Consider the following 16,978-nt stretch of genomic DNA (forward strand, 5'->3'; position numbering starts at 1 on the left):
TATTTGATTATTTTACGTACCTATAATAAATTTAATAATCATACATCGGGGTTTTCGGTGCGGGAATGATTTCATGTATTTATAACTTTGTTTATTGTAAAATAATTACCAAACTGTGAATTAAACGTAGGTAGTAAGGTCCAAATGTGCTTAGAAATGTTAAATTAGTATCGTTTTTTACAGTTTTTACCCGTTATTTGGCTAGTGTAAAACATTCCCGCACCGAAAACCCCGATGTATGTTTATAATAGGTACCTAGTACAGGGTAAACCTCTGACGAGGGTAGGTACCTCTGACCACGATAGCTAGAATAGGTCTCAAAACATCGGAATGTATTTTAAATTAATTACCTCTTATATTTTTATGCCTACCAATGTGTCGTTTAACATACTATACCTACTTAAATTATTGTGGTAATAGCTAGTCGTCCACTTAAATATGAGGAATATTTAAATGGACGACCCGCGTGAAATCACCTTCCAAATACAAACGTAGTCCTCATTTTTCTCACTGGATAGGTATGAATACCTATTATAGAAAATATTTTCACACTATTTGATGTACAGTCCGCAGCAGAAGTTGCTAAGCGGACGAGGTGTTCAAAATTACCTTGACGCGTTCATCTCCTCTTAACAATGAAGGCGCGTCAAGATAATTTTGAACACCTCGCCCGCTTAGCAACTATTGCTGCTGACTGTATATCAACCATAGTTTTTTTCGAATTATTAATTACATTTTTTTTCATCACTTCGTCGATAGTCGTAGATATTCCACCAATTCGCACGAAGCGCTTTGCTTCCTCTTTTCTTATGCGCACTGCCAAGTAATGGAATTCCTTGCCGGCGTCTATATTTCCGAGCTCATATAACCCGGCAACCTTCAAATCAAGGGTGAACAGGCACTTTCTAGGCAGACTCACTCCATCGTAGGCTACGTCTTCGCCTCGGCTAGCTGTGGCCATGAGTAGGGCCCATTTATATATATTTTGTATAAAAAAAAACTACAGACAAGACGGACATAGCAAATATGTAAAGGCTCTTAGCTAACTACGGGACCCTAAGACTCATATAATGAGATTAATGAGACGCGGCTGCGTTGTATGTAGATTAGGTATAGGTATTTCGTATAGGTATTAGGTATAGGCATAAGTCTTCTATATTTTCTTATCCTTGTAATTCCCAATTTGACAAGATCAAATTGATAGCTCTGCAGATATTATTATTAGACAAGAATTTAATAATCTAGAACGCAAAAAAAAATTAATATTTATCCATGTTAGTATTTTAGTCAGACAAATGCGTTACTGGCTTGACTTAGCTATGGATCGTTGGTCTTGTATATGTATCTGTAATTTTGACTTACCTATGTAAGAAAGGGATAAAACATAATTTAAAACTAAATCAGGCCCTTTAAAGTTTTATGAATACGGGCGGAGTCTAACGTGTGAGACAATTTTATACATTATTACTAAATCTGACTTCAAAACTCCTAAAAACAATGTACAGTCAGCATCTCAGATATACCTGCCTACACTAGGATTCACTAGAGATTTCATTCGTACAGTCAGCAGCAGAAGTAGCTAAGCAGAATAACACGTTGATAATGATCTACACAGAATCTTATTCTCTTAACATTAGAGTCCGTATGTAGATCATTTTGAGCACTAGGCCCGCGTAGTTACTTCTACTGCTGACTGTACCATGTACCTACTAGCTATCTATGTTCCGAAACTTTATTAAATAAGTAGGTACAGCAAAGAACATGTCATCAGTCATCGTGGCCAATAATACCCCTCAAATACAAAATCCAGCTGCACTGAAGCATTTCCATGTAATATGATTTTTTGTGTTTTTTTTTTCAAAACGTTACCCTTATTTTATATTTTCAGACACTTTTGGCCTAAATATTTTTTTCAAATCAATCTCATAAGTAAATATAGTAACCCGCAGAAAATCACACAGAACGTCTTTTGCCAAAAATCATCCCCAAAGCTATATGTTTACCTCTCCATACACTTGCGGCGATAGGGTCGGGGTTCAACTTTGATGTCACAGTCACACATTCGCCCTTTGACTTCGCCCCGCACGCAACGGAGACCCTTCCTATAATAATAGGTGCAGCGATTTAATAACTCCTACAATATGTTTGCTAGAGGAGCCCTAATTGTATTGTGGTTGTTACGTTACTAATTATTGACAAGTGTTCGCTGTTTTAATTGACGCGTATTGTCAGTTTTATAAATACTAAGCATTATTAATTAGCTTGCTTCCTAAGTCCCAGTGTAATTTTTTCACTTTTCATGTTGGTATCTTTTTTTTCCACAAGAGCTCAAAAGAACCTGTCATCATTGCTCTTGAATGTACATACCTTTACGAGTAACCGTACATTTGCGTTTGCGGTACTAATATACCTAAATAAAGAAATAGAGGGAAAATTTCCCTTAGGTCGCATGGTCCGATTGACTAGTCCGATCAATCGGAATACGAATATTTTTTTTTCCTGTTGGCTCGATTGATCGGACTATAAGAACTTCTCAAATCCTGTCAGTCCTACTATCGGAGTAATGGGATTTTAAAAGTTCGTCTAGTTCGATCGATCGAGCCACGAGAGCTTGAAAAGTCCTCTTAATCCGATCACACAATTTTTATTTTTCCTGTTTGTCCGACCGGTAGTTTTATGGTTAATTTTGTATTCTACCAACATCTCAAAAGTGTTTTCTCACTTTCGACGCGGAATTTTACTACCACGAAATAGTGATTTCGAGGGAAATATCTAACAAATAATCTTAAGAGCCCTTATTCTCTAAAAACCGCCATGGATTTAGCCTGTTTTCGGTGTGAATTAGAATTAGTAAATTTTATATATTGTAATAATAGGCATATTCTTTGATAATAGTTTATTTTTACTCTAAGGCAGATGCTACAGTGATTTGTGCTAACTTCAGAACACTCTTATATATTTGTACTATGTCTGATGAGTGATGTGTGAGTTTCGTTGAAACTCGTGACAACAGTACTAGCGTTAATGATACAGTCCCAGTTTTCGGCATCCATATGTTCGCGGCACACTCGTGAATTTGGTGGCAGGTAAAAGTTGTATTTCGATAACATCATGGCTTTTTGCAAATATGGAATCGGGAGTACTTCAACCGCGAAGCAATCGTCAACATTGATCAGATGTTGACATTATGAACTGACATCGCATCAAATAAAATATAGAAAAGTTTATCAAATGCCAGTGTCTAGTAATGAGTTAAGATTAGATAACCTTTATGTGTCATCCGGAATTAGCAAAATATGCTATTATATATTATTATATGAATTAGCTTAATAGTCTACGATTATGTCCGATCAATCGATCCAACAGGAAGAAAAAACAACCTCGTGGTTCGATCGATCGAACTAGACGAACTTTTAAAATCCCATTACTCCGATAGTAGGACTGACAGGATTTGAGAAGTTCTTATAGTCCGATCAATCGAGCCAACAGGAAAAAAAAATATTCGTATTCCGATTGATCGGACTAGTCAATCGGACCATGCGACCTAAGGGAAAAATTTGTTCCCGAACACTGCCATGAAAAAAGAGATTTTATTATTATTTCTAGGTTCGATTACAACTTACTTTCGACTCAAAAAATTACATCATATCTAGTCATAATAGTCATAGTTGAACTGTACAGATATTATACCATACGGGAATCCAACAATCTATCATTTCCTTTATTTTCCGTCATTCACCTGATTTTCGGTCCGCCACGCGTCACATGAATAGATAATTATCTCGAACCACGTATACTGAACCACCTATCTCTGTCCTAGATCAAGCGGTAATCGACTTTATGTCAATGGGGTTAGAACTTTGACACGGCTTTGATAAGATAGTAGGGTTGTATTTTACCGCAATTCATCACATACGGCGTAATTGTGGGCCAAAGTCACGCTACGCTTACGAAAACATGTTAACATTTTGCTGACAATTAGTTACGAACGATATTCCGATATCGATACGATTATGACACTAAATACTAACGCGTGACTAGCGCACGCCATATGATATTCCCGAAACCATTGTTATTAAAAATGCCATGACACAGTAACGGTATCTAGATAGATAATGCACCTATTACATTTTAGGGGTATAAAATATACTTATAGGGCTTGTAAAAAATAGAGCTCATTTTATGTTGACTTTGTCATTCGAAGGTAGAAAAAAATCTTCATCTGTCTATAAGTCGTTGTATTTTTGACAAAAAATATAAGTTTAATTAATAATTATTGAGCACATTTATGAGTTTTGTAGATATAAATAAAGTGGGATATTTCGTACGCTAGTAACGGTATACAATATAAAAGTAAAGGTAAAACATTTATTTACATTCTTATCTACAAGTAGCACATCATTGGATAGGATTTTAAAAAACTTGAAAGTTTCTTATGAGTTTTTCGACTTCCATTTTTGATTTTTGAAGTACATCGACGAAAAATTTAGAAACCTTTCCCTACACTATACGTTATCTTGCGAAATAATGAAAAAGTCTGTACGCACACTTGGCTCGAAAGCGTAATTGGTAAATAATGGCTTAGGCACGTAAGGCACGTTCCCCCAGGAACTCCGTGGGAAAGTCGCCATAAGGCGCCGGAACGACGCGGAAACCACTTCAGCAGGGAGAGAAAACACGGGAATACCTATACTGAAACAAAAATAATAATCAGTTTCTTGAACGAAAATTTTATTTAATATATGGTAAATTCGTCATGGCGTATGTCTATAAGTACGTAGAGTGTACCTAATCAGAGTCCGTTAAAGCTAACTTTGCACCGACTTGAACATAACAAAGAAATGCAGTGTCATTATAATTATAAACGGCATATTTTCATAGAAATTTGACATTAATGATGACATGGCCACACTCTGTCATTACAAAGGCTATGCAGAGTTAACTTGGTCCGACTCTATTCGTGTCAACAGATAGCAATGAAAACAAAATCTTTATTTATTTTGTACCCACCTATTTAAATACCTTTCAACCATGAGTATAATATAACGTGCAAATATCAAATTCCCGTTTGCCGTATTAAACAACGAGCACACGTAAGCACTTTTTAATATTTTAGCTCCTAATGTCGCATCTGACGGCATATTTGAATAATCAATCGACTATCAATACCCCGTGTGACGAGGCAATATCTTTTCAAAATTATCCTTTCTTTGCCGTCATCACGTTTGCGGATAATTTGATTGAGCTATTGTGGTGAAAATGGTGTGTTAGGTATGCGCATAATGTTGGGGTTTTTAATTTTGGTTGATTACCTATATCATTACATGCACATAGACAAATGTTTTTCAAAAATGGTTTTATGCATATTAGTTCCATGTTCATTGTTCGTTAAAATTAACTCCGTTGTCCGTTCGTTAAAATTAACAACCACAATTAACAGACTGATCAACCTCTAGCAGCAGAGATCTGAAACTTCCCATACAATGAAATTAAGCGAACTCCTTGGCTAGGTCCGACACGGGTTGGACGGACAACACGTTCTGTAAAATGTGCCTATTTTGTCCCCAATGGGTGAAATTGTGTTTTGAAAATTATACCACAACCTTTTTCATTGTGTTACAACATGATATATTAACATACCTATCGTAACATAATAATTTTAAATTAAATTTCGAATTTCGGAGCAAATTAGGCACATTTTACGGTACGGTGATATATATATATATATATATATATATCTCTGAATGGTATATGTCTTTTATTAGCTATTTTTTCTCGACTCGACTACGTCTCGTTTTGTAACTTCGACCCTTGAATTTTAAGGACCCTTATTATATCACTGTTGCATAAACTACTATATTAGATCAAGATTATACCTACATTTTAATATTATTTTAACCGACGAAAAAAACGGAGGAGGTTCTCAAGTCGACGCGTATAAATATTTTTTTATGTATGACCACGCATAACTTTTTACAGAGTAGTTCGATTATGATAATTCTTTTTTTTTCGTTTGTATAGTCATCTTTTTTGTAGTCGGCTTTTGTATAAGTAGGTATAGATGGTCAAGCAAATCTTGTCAGTAGAAAAAGGCGCGAAATTCAAATTTTCTATGGGACGATAGGTATTCCTTCGCGCCTACATTTTTCAAATTTGCTGCCTTTTTCGACTGACAAGATCTGCTTGACCAGCTATAGGTACATATAACAAATGACAGTCATGTTCATACGCTATGCTCATATCAATATTGACAGGTGAAGATGGACGGGGGCAGTAAGCCAGAAGCGATGTGCCGCGTGTGTGGCGACAAGGCTTCAGGAAAGCACTACGGAGTACCATCCTGCGACGGGTGCAGAGGCTTTTTCAAACGAAGCATACGACGGTATACAATCATTTGGCTTTCATCTCTTTAGGGCTCATTTAGACGGTGCGAGAACTCGCATTCGAATTTCAGTACATCGCGTCATTTGATCGGTCGGCTGAATTGTTGTAGACCACAATGGTCCAAGGTGTAACTAAAATCGCCTGCGTGTTCGCGCGCCGTCTAAATGAGCCCTAATATCGACGCCGTACAATTAAATATTGACATCAACAAAAGGACGAAACATTACGTAACATTCCAGCAAACAATGGTTAGAAATTGGTCGTTGACATGACCATGTTGACTGACATTTTATTTAATTATACATGACGTGCCACTTGTACGACTTGTACTTATATCTATGATCATATTTCTACCTATTCTACCAACGCCCGACTTTTAATTTTCAAATTACCAGCAATCCCGAAAACAAAATGACAACCGGTTAAATCGTTAAAATTTTGCTACATGTGCCTCTTTGTCATGCATGATCTCTAAGTGGCCCAATCTAAGAATTTTCAGTATCACCTGTGTATATGTAGATAGTGTAAACTTTCAATTGTCGCCTGCAGAAATTTAGACTACGTGTGTAAGGAGAGCGGACGCTGTGTCGTGGACGTCACCCGTCGGAACCAGTGCCAGGCGTGCCGCTTCTCCAAGTGCTTGCGTGTTAACATGAAAAAAGATGGTAAGTCAGTCTCCTACTTTTAAGATTTTATTAAAAAGCATTCTAGAGAGATAGAGCGAAAGAGAGACAAAGCGATTCGATGGCGAAGCGCAAGCGACTGTCACCTTGGCTAGGCCGCCTGCATCGCTATCGCTTCGACAACGAAACGCTTTATGTCTCTCTATCGCTCTTCCATATTAGTACGACAGGGACAGTTGCGTTTCGATCGCTACGGAGCGTAAGCGATTGGCACGTTGGCTACGCGGCCTGATCACGCTTAGCGAAAAGGCCATCAAGTCGCTGACTGGCCTTAATTTAAATTTATAGCTGTCTGTGTTGTATTTATTCTATATATACGAGGGGTATTCAAAATATTCTCGGTATGAGAATGAAAACAAACAAGTACGAAAAGTTTGATATTTTTATTTTTCAATATACTCCCCCCCTATGTTCATACACTTAAAAGATCGATCAATTATTTTTTTTACTCCCTCGTAAAAATATTTTTTATCTTTCGTGTAAAAATGCTCCTCCACTGCCGCCTTCAATGCTTCATCGTCAGAAAATTTATTTCCACGCAGATCCTTTTTAAGATTGGGGAGCAAAAAGAAGTCGCTGGGGGCTAAGTCCGGACTATACGGTGGGTGAGTAACAGTTTTAAACCCACGTTCAACAATAGCTGCCTTGGCAATATGAGCAGTATGGACGGGGGCGTTGTCATGCAGAAGCAGAATACCTTTGGTTAACTTTCCTCGCCTCTTTTCTTTAATTACATCCTTTAATTGACGTAGAATGTTAGCGTAGTACTGTCCTGTGATATTTACACCTTTTTCTTTATAATCGATTAGTAATACTCCTTCACAATCCCAAAATATCGTGGCCATGACCTTGCCAGCTGAAGGGATGACCTTCAACTTCTTGGGATGAGCTGAACCATTAATGTGCCACTGCATGGACTCTTGTTTACTCTCTGGGTCATAATGATGAACCCAGGTTTCATCTCCAGTAACTATTCTTTGCAGCACCTCATCAGGATTTTCACCACACAGGTCAATAAAATCGGAACAACAAGCTACACGCATGTCTTTTTGAAGCCGAGTCAGCATTCGCGGAACCCATCTTGCACTTACTTTTGACATATTAAGATGGTCATGTATAATATCATGTACGGTACCAATAGAGAGATTGGTTACTTGTGCTATAGATTTTACCTTCACTCGACCATCTTCCAATATAAGTTTTTCCACTTTATCAATATTTTCTTGTGAAGTAGCTACTACAGGCCGGCCAGGTCTAGGGTCATCTTCAATACTCTCCCTTCCGCGTTTAAACTCGCTTGACCACTTTTGAATGGTAGATAAAGAAGGAGCAGACTCACGGTAAACACAATCCATTTCCTCTTTTATGGTTTTTTGATTTTTACCCTGTTTTGTCAAGAATTTTATCACGCATCGATGTTCTAATTTAGTTAACATTGTCAATTCGCACAGGATGTTCATGTTTGTTCAGCAATTGCAGAAAAACAAAAGACTATCTCGGTTCGAATTATACTTTTTTTTAATGTCAATGAATAAACCTTAGCGGCCAGTAACGAAAGAAATTTTAGAAGAGGTCGTAAGATATCAATACCGAGAATATTTTGAACGCCCCTCGTACATGTACTTTCTTTACTTTAAGGGTAGGTATTACCCTCTCTTTTGAGAGGGCAGCATTGGCTCTTACATTTTGGTAATTTTAAAGGGCATTTCGTAAAACATTTGCGGAAAACTATGGGGGCACAGGTGAGACAACTGACGGTTAAAATGTATATCAAAAACGAAATGCATGACATTACCTATCTCCTTATCTTCTTTACTACACGCTTGAGGAAATCTTTTGACTGGATATCTTTGGAAACCTTACGCCAAGAGGGTAGGCAAGCCAAAAGCGATACAACTGTCAATATTGTTAATGACTCTCCGACACAAAACATCTTCCAAATCGACAACTTCTGGGTATCGCCGGTTTTCTCAAAGTAGCTTGCTGAATATAAACTTTGCAAGATACTCGGAAGCAGTTTAACGTTTTATCAAGCCTTCATTCATCATGAGTACCTGCGTATTAACATGAAAAAAGATGGTAAGTCAGTCTCCTGCTATTATGATTTTATTAGAAAACATTCTCATTAGAAAACAGTGATAGGCCAATGGACCTCCTAAAGACCTGGCCCCGTAGACAACATGTCAATCGTATGTAGGTACATAATATTACACTTTTATATAAACATTAAACATAATAAATTTAATTTACAGAAAATGCGCTCATAGGCTCATATCAAATTACACTTTTGAATTCATGTTTGACATTCTGTTTTTATGGCGACGTACCTACACCAAAGAGTATTTTACTTTAAGTACACTATATAGTTGGTCAAACCAAATTTGTCAGTAAATAAGAACAAAGAAAACTATACTCATCCTATTTTTTTGGGCGCTAGTACTAGTGTAAGACAAAGATAGTATGATTCTCTCTGTCTATGTTTGAAACGAGACGTCCTTTGACAAACTATATTAGGTAATGAGAGCCCCACGAGAGCGCTCTTGATACATTTTATGGAAACTCGTTTGAAAGCACCATCTCTGTTTGCTCCCGAAACTAACTATTGATATGTGCGTTTGTGCGTTACATACAGGGTGGTCCAAACCTCGACGTCCAAAATTTTTTTTTAGATTCCTCACATCGTGGGCTATCAGAATATGCCCCATGTATGTTATCCGATTTTTCGTAGTTTTCGAGTTATGATTTTTTTAACTTTTAATTTTTGTTAAGAATTTCCGAAAATAAAAAAATGTTGTCCTTTTTTGAATGTTTCTTTTTGTAACATAATCCTGTATAAGGTATAAGACAAATTAACTAATACTCGGCACGCAGGGGGCAAAAACAATAACAATATTTTTATTGACAATTTACAGGAATTACAGACATTACAGTGAACCCCGCACTAGGCATGGCCTGTATCGCGGGGGTCATGGTCATCACGAGTTACCATTAATAAAATTTATAATTACTTATATTAATCATAAGAATAGGAATTAAGAAAGAAAGTGGTGTGTGAACTTGTACAGTCAGCAGCAGAAGTTGCTAAGCGGGCGAGGTGTTCAAAATGATCTTTACGCGACATTATTGTTAAAAGAATAAGAGCGTGTCAAGGTAATTTGGAACACCTCTCCCGCTTAGCAAATTCTGCTGCTGGCTGTATAAGTTCACACATGTATATCAAGCTATAAATCCGATTTTGGTTCCTGTTTTCTAACTTAATTTAATTTCCCTGTTTCTTATTTGACGGATGCTTGTTCCCGATGAACCTTCGGTCGCGCATGACAGCAATCAATAGTGAACATGGCCGAGCCCTTGTCTCAATAAAGTATTTATCCAGCGCCTCCTCCGAGCATGTCTTTTCCATTAGGAAACATTCGAGTATTTGCGGTACACGAGAAGCGATAAGTGGCGAGGAAAAAACGCGAGGGCATTTCGCCGTTCCCTTCTGAAACGCTCAATCAATTCTATAACACATGCTTAATAACTATGAGAAAATATGCCGGTGACGTGTTGGTCACCTAGGTACTTAATTGCTACTTAGTTGTAAGGAAAACGGGGTCTTGTGAGTAGAACTGAATAATAATTTGTTATCATAGATGTAAGTAGGTAATTGTTTGTTTAAGAGATGTTGTAGAGATGTAGGTAAATTGTATAAGAAACATACACCTATTGCCTTATTATTATTACAAGCCTAAGGATCTATCTGTTTTTGAATGAAATTCCTCCTAAACCGAACTTCTGTGCATTACCAACTACCTAAGGATTTTGTCAATTTTACGAAGATTTAATATGACCTCAAGGCAACCAAGGTACGGATGACGTGCCAAAACAACAAATAGCGCAAATCTTGACCTGTTATGAGGGTTCATAAATATTTACTTAGCCGTCGCCCGCAGCCGCCATTCGCACCCATATTTATTTACATATCAAATCGAACCCCTCGCTGTCGCTTCCTAGCCCGCCATTTTAACTTTTCTTCCCTAATGTGCTGTTGTTTGCCAACCACTTGTAACGTTATACGTTTATTCAAACGTTAATAAGATTGCTTTCGTCACTTCCAAGGGCTGTTAGTGGCGACAAGCAATTATCCCTTTTAATTGATTCGTAAAACCCCGCCGTTGTATAACACAAACCGTTTTGTGATAGGGTAATTCCGGAGTAGATGGCCATAAGAGGGAGATTGCCCATCCAAATATTTCATGATTCTGATGGCTACATGTCGCTAGTTCTTATTTAGTACCTACGCTTCACGTCCCAAGCATGACGTCCCGTGCAAAGGTATGGCCAAAATTTTGGGGGAAAAACTTGTAAAATTGTTGATTGTTTTGACTAGTGCAAATATTTCTTAGAGGGTTCATATTTTACATGGTGGTGATGCTAGTGTCGTATTCTAATGGTGTTATTTGATGCTTTTGGTGCAAAGTATACGGTTGTAGTATTGTTCTAACCTAAATAAGAATGAAGCTCGAGTATCAACTTGTTTTGATTTTAGGCGTGGTCTTCTCTCCCGGAGGAAAAGGAGAGATGGCCAGTTCAAGCTGGGTTATTATGGCCATATGGCCGCGTAGGCACACAGTGATGAAACTGATGAAGATGTTTCTATCACGAATTAGGTATTCCAAAGGTTATCAGATATCAGTGACAACATCCCCCTATGCATGATAACGATTAAAAAAAGGAAAATGGAGTTCATTTAGAAACATAACTATTGCAGGGGTTGGAATAAATATCACGTGCCTCTTCTCCTCCATAATTGCGTTGAGTGCACTGTTTGCTGGTATTAGGTGGCCTAAACGGGCTCTTGAGAAGAAAAGGGACTTGGGGAATGAAAATGAAAAATAAATTACACTCAAATGAAGAGTTATGTTATGGCCATCTCTCCTGTAATGGTATGATCATCACTCCCGGATACCTCGGGAAAGATGGCCAATTGTAATTTTTTTTTTTTACATTTTTTCAAGCTGTTCGCAATAGAAATATTTTTTTGTTTCTTTCATTTTCGAAAGTCGATTAATCAAAGTTTATGAAGGAGTAAATATTTCTTTAATTACATGTAAACTTATTTTTTTATCGAGTCCTAAAAAAACTATGGCCAACTACCCCGGAATTACCCTATTTTTTATTAGGAGAGTGAATGAGAATAAATGTATGTGTATATAGAACAACAAAACCTAGTAAAAATATTACTCACTCATTTAGCTGTAACATACAGAGGTACAGACTAGAAACCAAATATTTTTTTGTAACAGCTGTGCAGCACGAGCGCGCGCCCCGGCCGGTCGCCACCCAACACCAGCTGACCCTACATAAGCTAGGATACAACTTCAGTCGCCAGACGAACTTCTTTCCCCCTTCCGCCCCCCTAACTCTCGCTTCCTTACCGCAACTGAACACTTATAGCAGCGTTACCCCTGCGCCGCCCGACCTTGTCATGCCCACTTCGTTTTTAGACACATCCTTTCAAGATTTCTCAAGACTTCCTGAAGCGATTCCGTCCGAACTTCCGCAGTTAAGTCCGTTCTTTAGCACTCAACCCAGCTCACTGAGCTCTTTAAATCCGTTCAAAATTCCGCTTTTCCCGAGTCAGTTGCATTACCCTATCCCGCATAGTGGTTATTTCCCTGCAAACATATTCTATCCTCCGGTAATCTCAACTGAGAGATCGATGACGCCTCCGGCATCTACCAATAGTAAGTGAATACCGAACTTTACTCACCCAAATTATAATATTTAGTCACATACATTTTTAAAGTCTCACGACCTTGATTGATATGGACGACTAAGTATGTTAGTTTTAAACCTATCGTATTATATGTTTTTTTTACAGACCATGAGCGTAATTCTCCTAAATTTAAAACATCCTTACCGCATCCAACTTCAGAAAAGCCAGACTCGCAACTACCGGACAAAATCAAGGAAGATGAAGTCTCGAGTTCGGAGGAAGCATTTAAATCAAATCGGTTCTTGGCGAATGTCGACAAAGAAGGTAGAAATTTGTAACACCACCGTCATATTTTGCTATAGGTACTTGGTCAACCAGATCTTGACAGTAGAAAAAGGCGGCAAATTTGAAAAATGTAGGCTCGAAGGGATATCGTCCCATAGAAAATTTGAATTTCGCGCCTTTTTTACTGACAAGATTTGGTTGACCAGCTTTAATTCAGCTTTTTTAATGAAATTTTTTTTTACCGTTTAAAATGCCTAGCCTAAGTACGAGATGCTTACCTACTTCACCTTTTTATTTCCTACTTTGTACTGATTATCCTTATAAATGCAATGCGAGTGGGATCCCACGCCAATGGTCATATGGCTCTCTGCGAATTAGGTGTACATATGTATAACTTATGCGTTAAGTGCGTGTCTTTGTATAGCTATATTATGATAGGTATAAACAGTATTTGTCTATATTAACTATTCTAGATACCAGGAACACGGCCCCATGCTCCCCGACCAACTGCGAACCTCCTGTGATTCACGTCGTATCAAAACTAGGGGAAACCCGCGTGCACCTAGACTCCACCAGAGCAGAGAACATTTCAGTGGAATGTATTATAAAAGAACAAGAGAAGTGTGCACGGCAACAGAGTAAAGCTCAGAAGTCGAGGATCCACTTCGATAGCAGCCTAACCTTGTCAGGAGAACAGATCCACGATCCGGCGGCGAAGCTGCTTGTGGCCTCAATCAAATGGCTCCATGGAGTGCCGTCGTTTACGCAACTTAAGACTTCGGAGCAAATTCCTCTGTTACACCATAATTGGCGAGAACTCTTTCTTATCGCAGCTGCACAATACTCATACTACTTCGATGAAGGTATGAGACATACATCATTGCACATTACACAATAAAAAGAAGAAGATTGTTACTTACTTACACTCTTTTTTACAGAAGATATGCATTTACCAACACAGGCTACAAGAACGGCCAACCCGAAAGCAGAGTCCAAAAAACTAACAGCCCTCATAAAAAGGATAGCCCAGTGCAGATTAGATAAATCAGAATACGACTGGTTAAAATCAGCGCTGCTATACAGAAATGGTGAGTAGGTAACTATTGATAGGTAAGGTAAGGAGACGGAATTAGCTACGCTCACTTAAAAAAAAGCGGCCATGTGCGAGTCGGACTCGCCCATGAAGGGTTCCGTATTTAGGCAATTTATGACGTATAAAAAAAAACTACTTACTAGATCTCGTTCAAACCAATTTTCGGTGGAAGTTTACATGGTAATGTACATCATATATTTTTTTTAGTTTTATCATTCTGTTATTTTAGAAGTTACGGGGGGGGGACACACATTTTACCACTTTGGAAGTGTCTCTCGCGCAAACTATTCAGTTTAGAAAAAAATGATATTAGAAACCTCAATATCATTTTTGAAGACCTATCCATAGATACCCCACACGTATGGGTTTGATGAAAAAAAATTTTTTGAGTTTCAGTTCGAAGTATGGGGAACCCCAAAAATTTATTGTTTTTTTTCTATTTTTGTGTGAAAATCTTAATGCGGTTTACAGAATACATCTACTTACCAAGTTTCAACAGTATATTTCTTATAGTTTCGGAGAAAAGTGGCTGTGACATACGGACGGACAGACAGACGGACAGACAGACAGACAGACAGACATGACGAATCTATAAGGGTTCCGTTTTTTGCCATTTGGCTACGGAACCCTAAAAAGTGTAGGTAATCGATGGCTTATTTGATATTGTTGAATGGCTAGGATGACAGTTGACAACTGATGCTTTGACAACTGATGCTTTGGATTGGATGGATTGAATGCAGAAATGTTTCCAGATTGCTTCGAGGGCCCCACCTCGTCGCATCTCGAGCTTCTGCAAGAGCACACGTTGCAGCTACTGCAAGGTCACTGCTCCAGGAAGGACTCTGCCCGCTTCGGCCGCCTAATGCTGCTGCTGCCCAGCATATGTTGCCTGTCCAACCACGGCTTCCTTGAAGACCTACTCTTCCCTGACACGTCCACTGACGCTATCCACTCTACTCTTACTCGTATTCTAATGTACACATCAATATAATGGTGGTATATTTGGTATGCAGCCACTTTGATTTAAGTACTGTAAATAACTATTGGTTTTATATGTTTATTTTGATTTATTTTCACAATCAAAGGGTAATTTTGTAAATATATAAGTAGGTATGAAAATCAAGCCCTTAAAGTAAAAGGGTTGACACACAGGTTCGATTGGAAGTATTGGAACTGGTTCACTGTTTTCGAATTTAGGTAAATACCTGAAGTCTACTCGCTGAGTAAACCTTCTCTTGCTTAATAAATTAAGTAGACTCCACGGGAGTTTTTTACAGCCATGCATTTAAACGTGAAATAAGTGAAGGTCTCTAAAAGGGACAGTACCTAGGTATTGCGTGGTAATATACCTAAATATACAAAATATGTATATATTTGGATACGCTACTGCACACGTGCAATTGGGCTTTCGTTTATAAACACAATGTAAAAAACAAATATGAGGGTAGATAGCATTTAGATTGTTAGATTTAAAACATTGGCCGTTGGCCGATTAGACTTACTTAAAGTCTATTTTTTAATTCGGTAGACTGAAATGACAGTTAATAGTATGAACATGAAATGTCATTTCATTAACTGTCATTTCAGTCTACCGAATTAAAAAATAGACTTTAGGGTTAGGGACTTAAGTTTGCTTTTATATTTTTTTGCAGTATATTATGCTCAATCGAAATTTATGTGATCTTTTTTTTCTAGTCAATATTCAAAAAACATATTATAGTTAAAAAGTATGTAATACAGGACTACCTACCTAGCTAGTACTTCAATAAATTTATTAAATCATTACACCGAGTCATACTTTACCTACCCCTTTATTTACAATCTGTCAAATTAAATTGTACTATGTTTATTATTTATTAAAATATGTACCTAGGTACTTACTTACTAGGTGCTCGTCTGAACTATCTAAGTACTCTTCAAGCGCTATAAAATTAATTAGTAGTAGGTATGTGTGCTTCAAATCTTGTAACTTAAGTGAGTAGTGTCAAAGAGAATTAAGTAGATTTCCCTTGTCTCTGGTAGTGTGCATGGATAAACAGGGTGGATAGGTAATATACAAAACTATAATTAATCATAACATTTTAATTGCACTAAACATTTTCACATGTATTTAAATTATTGTCCTTGTTATCCAAACACTTATTTTTTAAACACACAGTGTTCAAGTTACGTCTGTAACCATTCACAACTGGTAAAACGATTAGGCCCACAATCAGCCAAGTAATAATTTCGTAAAAACCAAGAGTCATAGCGAAAAAAAGATAACCTTTTTGCATAGCTATTAGCCCTATTATACATATGAGAACAACATCGAAAAATAGATATGTTATTATAAACCATTGATACATTAAAACGAGTGTTTCAAAAGGAAAGATAAAAGAAGCAAATAGCAATACATGCACAAGTAGACATACAATTCCTAGAGTTTTAAAAATATAAACAATTACCATAGCTGTATGCTCAGGTAAGCCGTACATTGCTAAGTAGCCGGAACCATCCGAGCAAAATAGCGTATAGCAGACACAAGGTATCACCCCCAGAATGGAAATTATGAAGGCGCCGATCCGAGGACTCAAGCAGAAACAGAAGGTCTTGGCGGTGAGGCATCTGTCCAATATACTTTCCATTGTGTTGGAGAAAATATCCTGAAAATAAACGTCTGGGTCTTAACATAGTGGAACGCTGGTTAAACGTATTAGGTAAGTATTCACTTAACGTTCAATGATATTATATAACCATAGATAGGTTATACTCATACTTGAGGAGCACAAAAAATACTTCCATATTTATTTCAGTGCCTACGAAGAAATCTGGTATTTTTGATTAATTTTC

At 37.5% G+C, this 16,978-nt stretch overlaps 1 protein-coding gene across 1 annotated transcript in view; it reads left to right on the forward strand.

The window, feature by feature from the left end:
• LOC134661460 (nuclear receptor subfamily 2 group E member 1-like) overlaps nucleotides 1-15,140 on the forward strand; it is a 41,004-nt gene extending 25,864 nt beyond the window's left edge. The window contains exons 2-8 of the mRNA XM_063517560.1: nucleotides 6,255-6,382; nucleotides 6,934-7,049; nucleotides 12,356-12,796; nucleotides 12,934-13,092; nucleotides 13,527-13,916; nucleotides 13,992-14,141; nucleotides 14,899-15,140. Of these exons, the coding sequence (XP_063373630.1) occupies nucleotides 6,261-6,382; nucleotides 6,934-7,049; nucleotides 12,356-12,796; nucleotides 12,934-13,092; nucleotides 13,527-13,916; nucleotides 13,992-14,141; nucleotides 14,899-15,137 (1,617 nt within the window). The 5' untranslated portion in view covers nucleotides 6,255-6,260 and the 3' untranslated portion in view covers nucleotides 15,138-15,140. The remainder of the gene's footprint in view (nucleotides 1-6,254; nucleotides 6,383-6,933; nucleotides 7,050-12,355; nucleotides 12,797-12,933; nucleotides 13,093-13,526; nucleotides 13,917-13,991; nucleotides 14,142-14,898) is intronic.
• The last annotated feature ends 1,838 nt before the right edge of the window (nucleotides 15,141-16,978 follow it).

The sequence above is a fragment of the Cydia amplana genome, chromosome Z (assembly GCF_948474715.1).
Source record: "Cydia amplana chromosome Z, ilCydAmpl1.1, whole genome shotgun sequence".
Classification (NCBI taxonomy): domain Eukaryota; kingdom Metazoa; phylum Arthropoda; class Insecta; order Lepidoptera; family Tortricidae; genus Cydia; species Cydia amplana.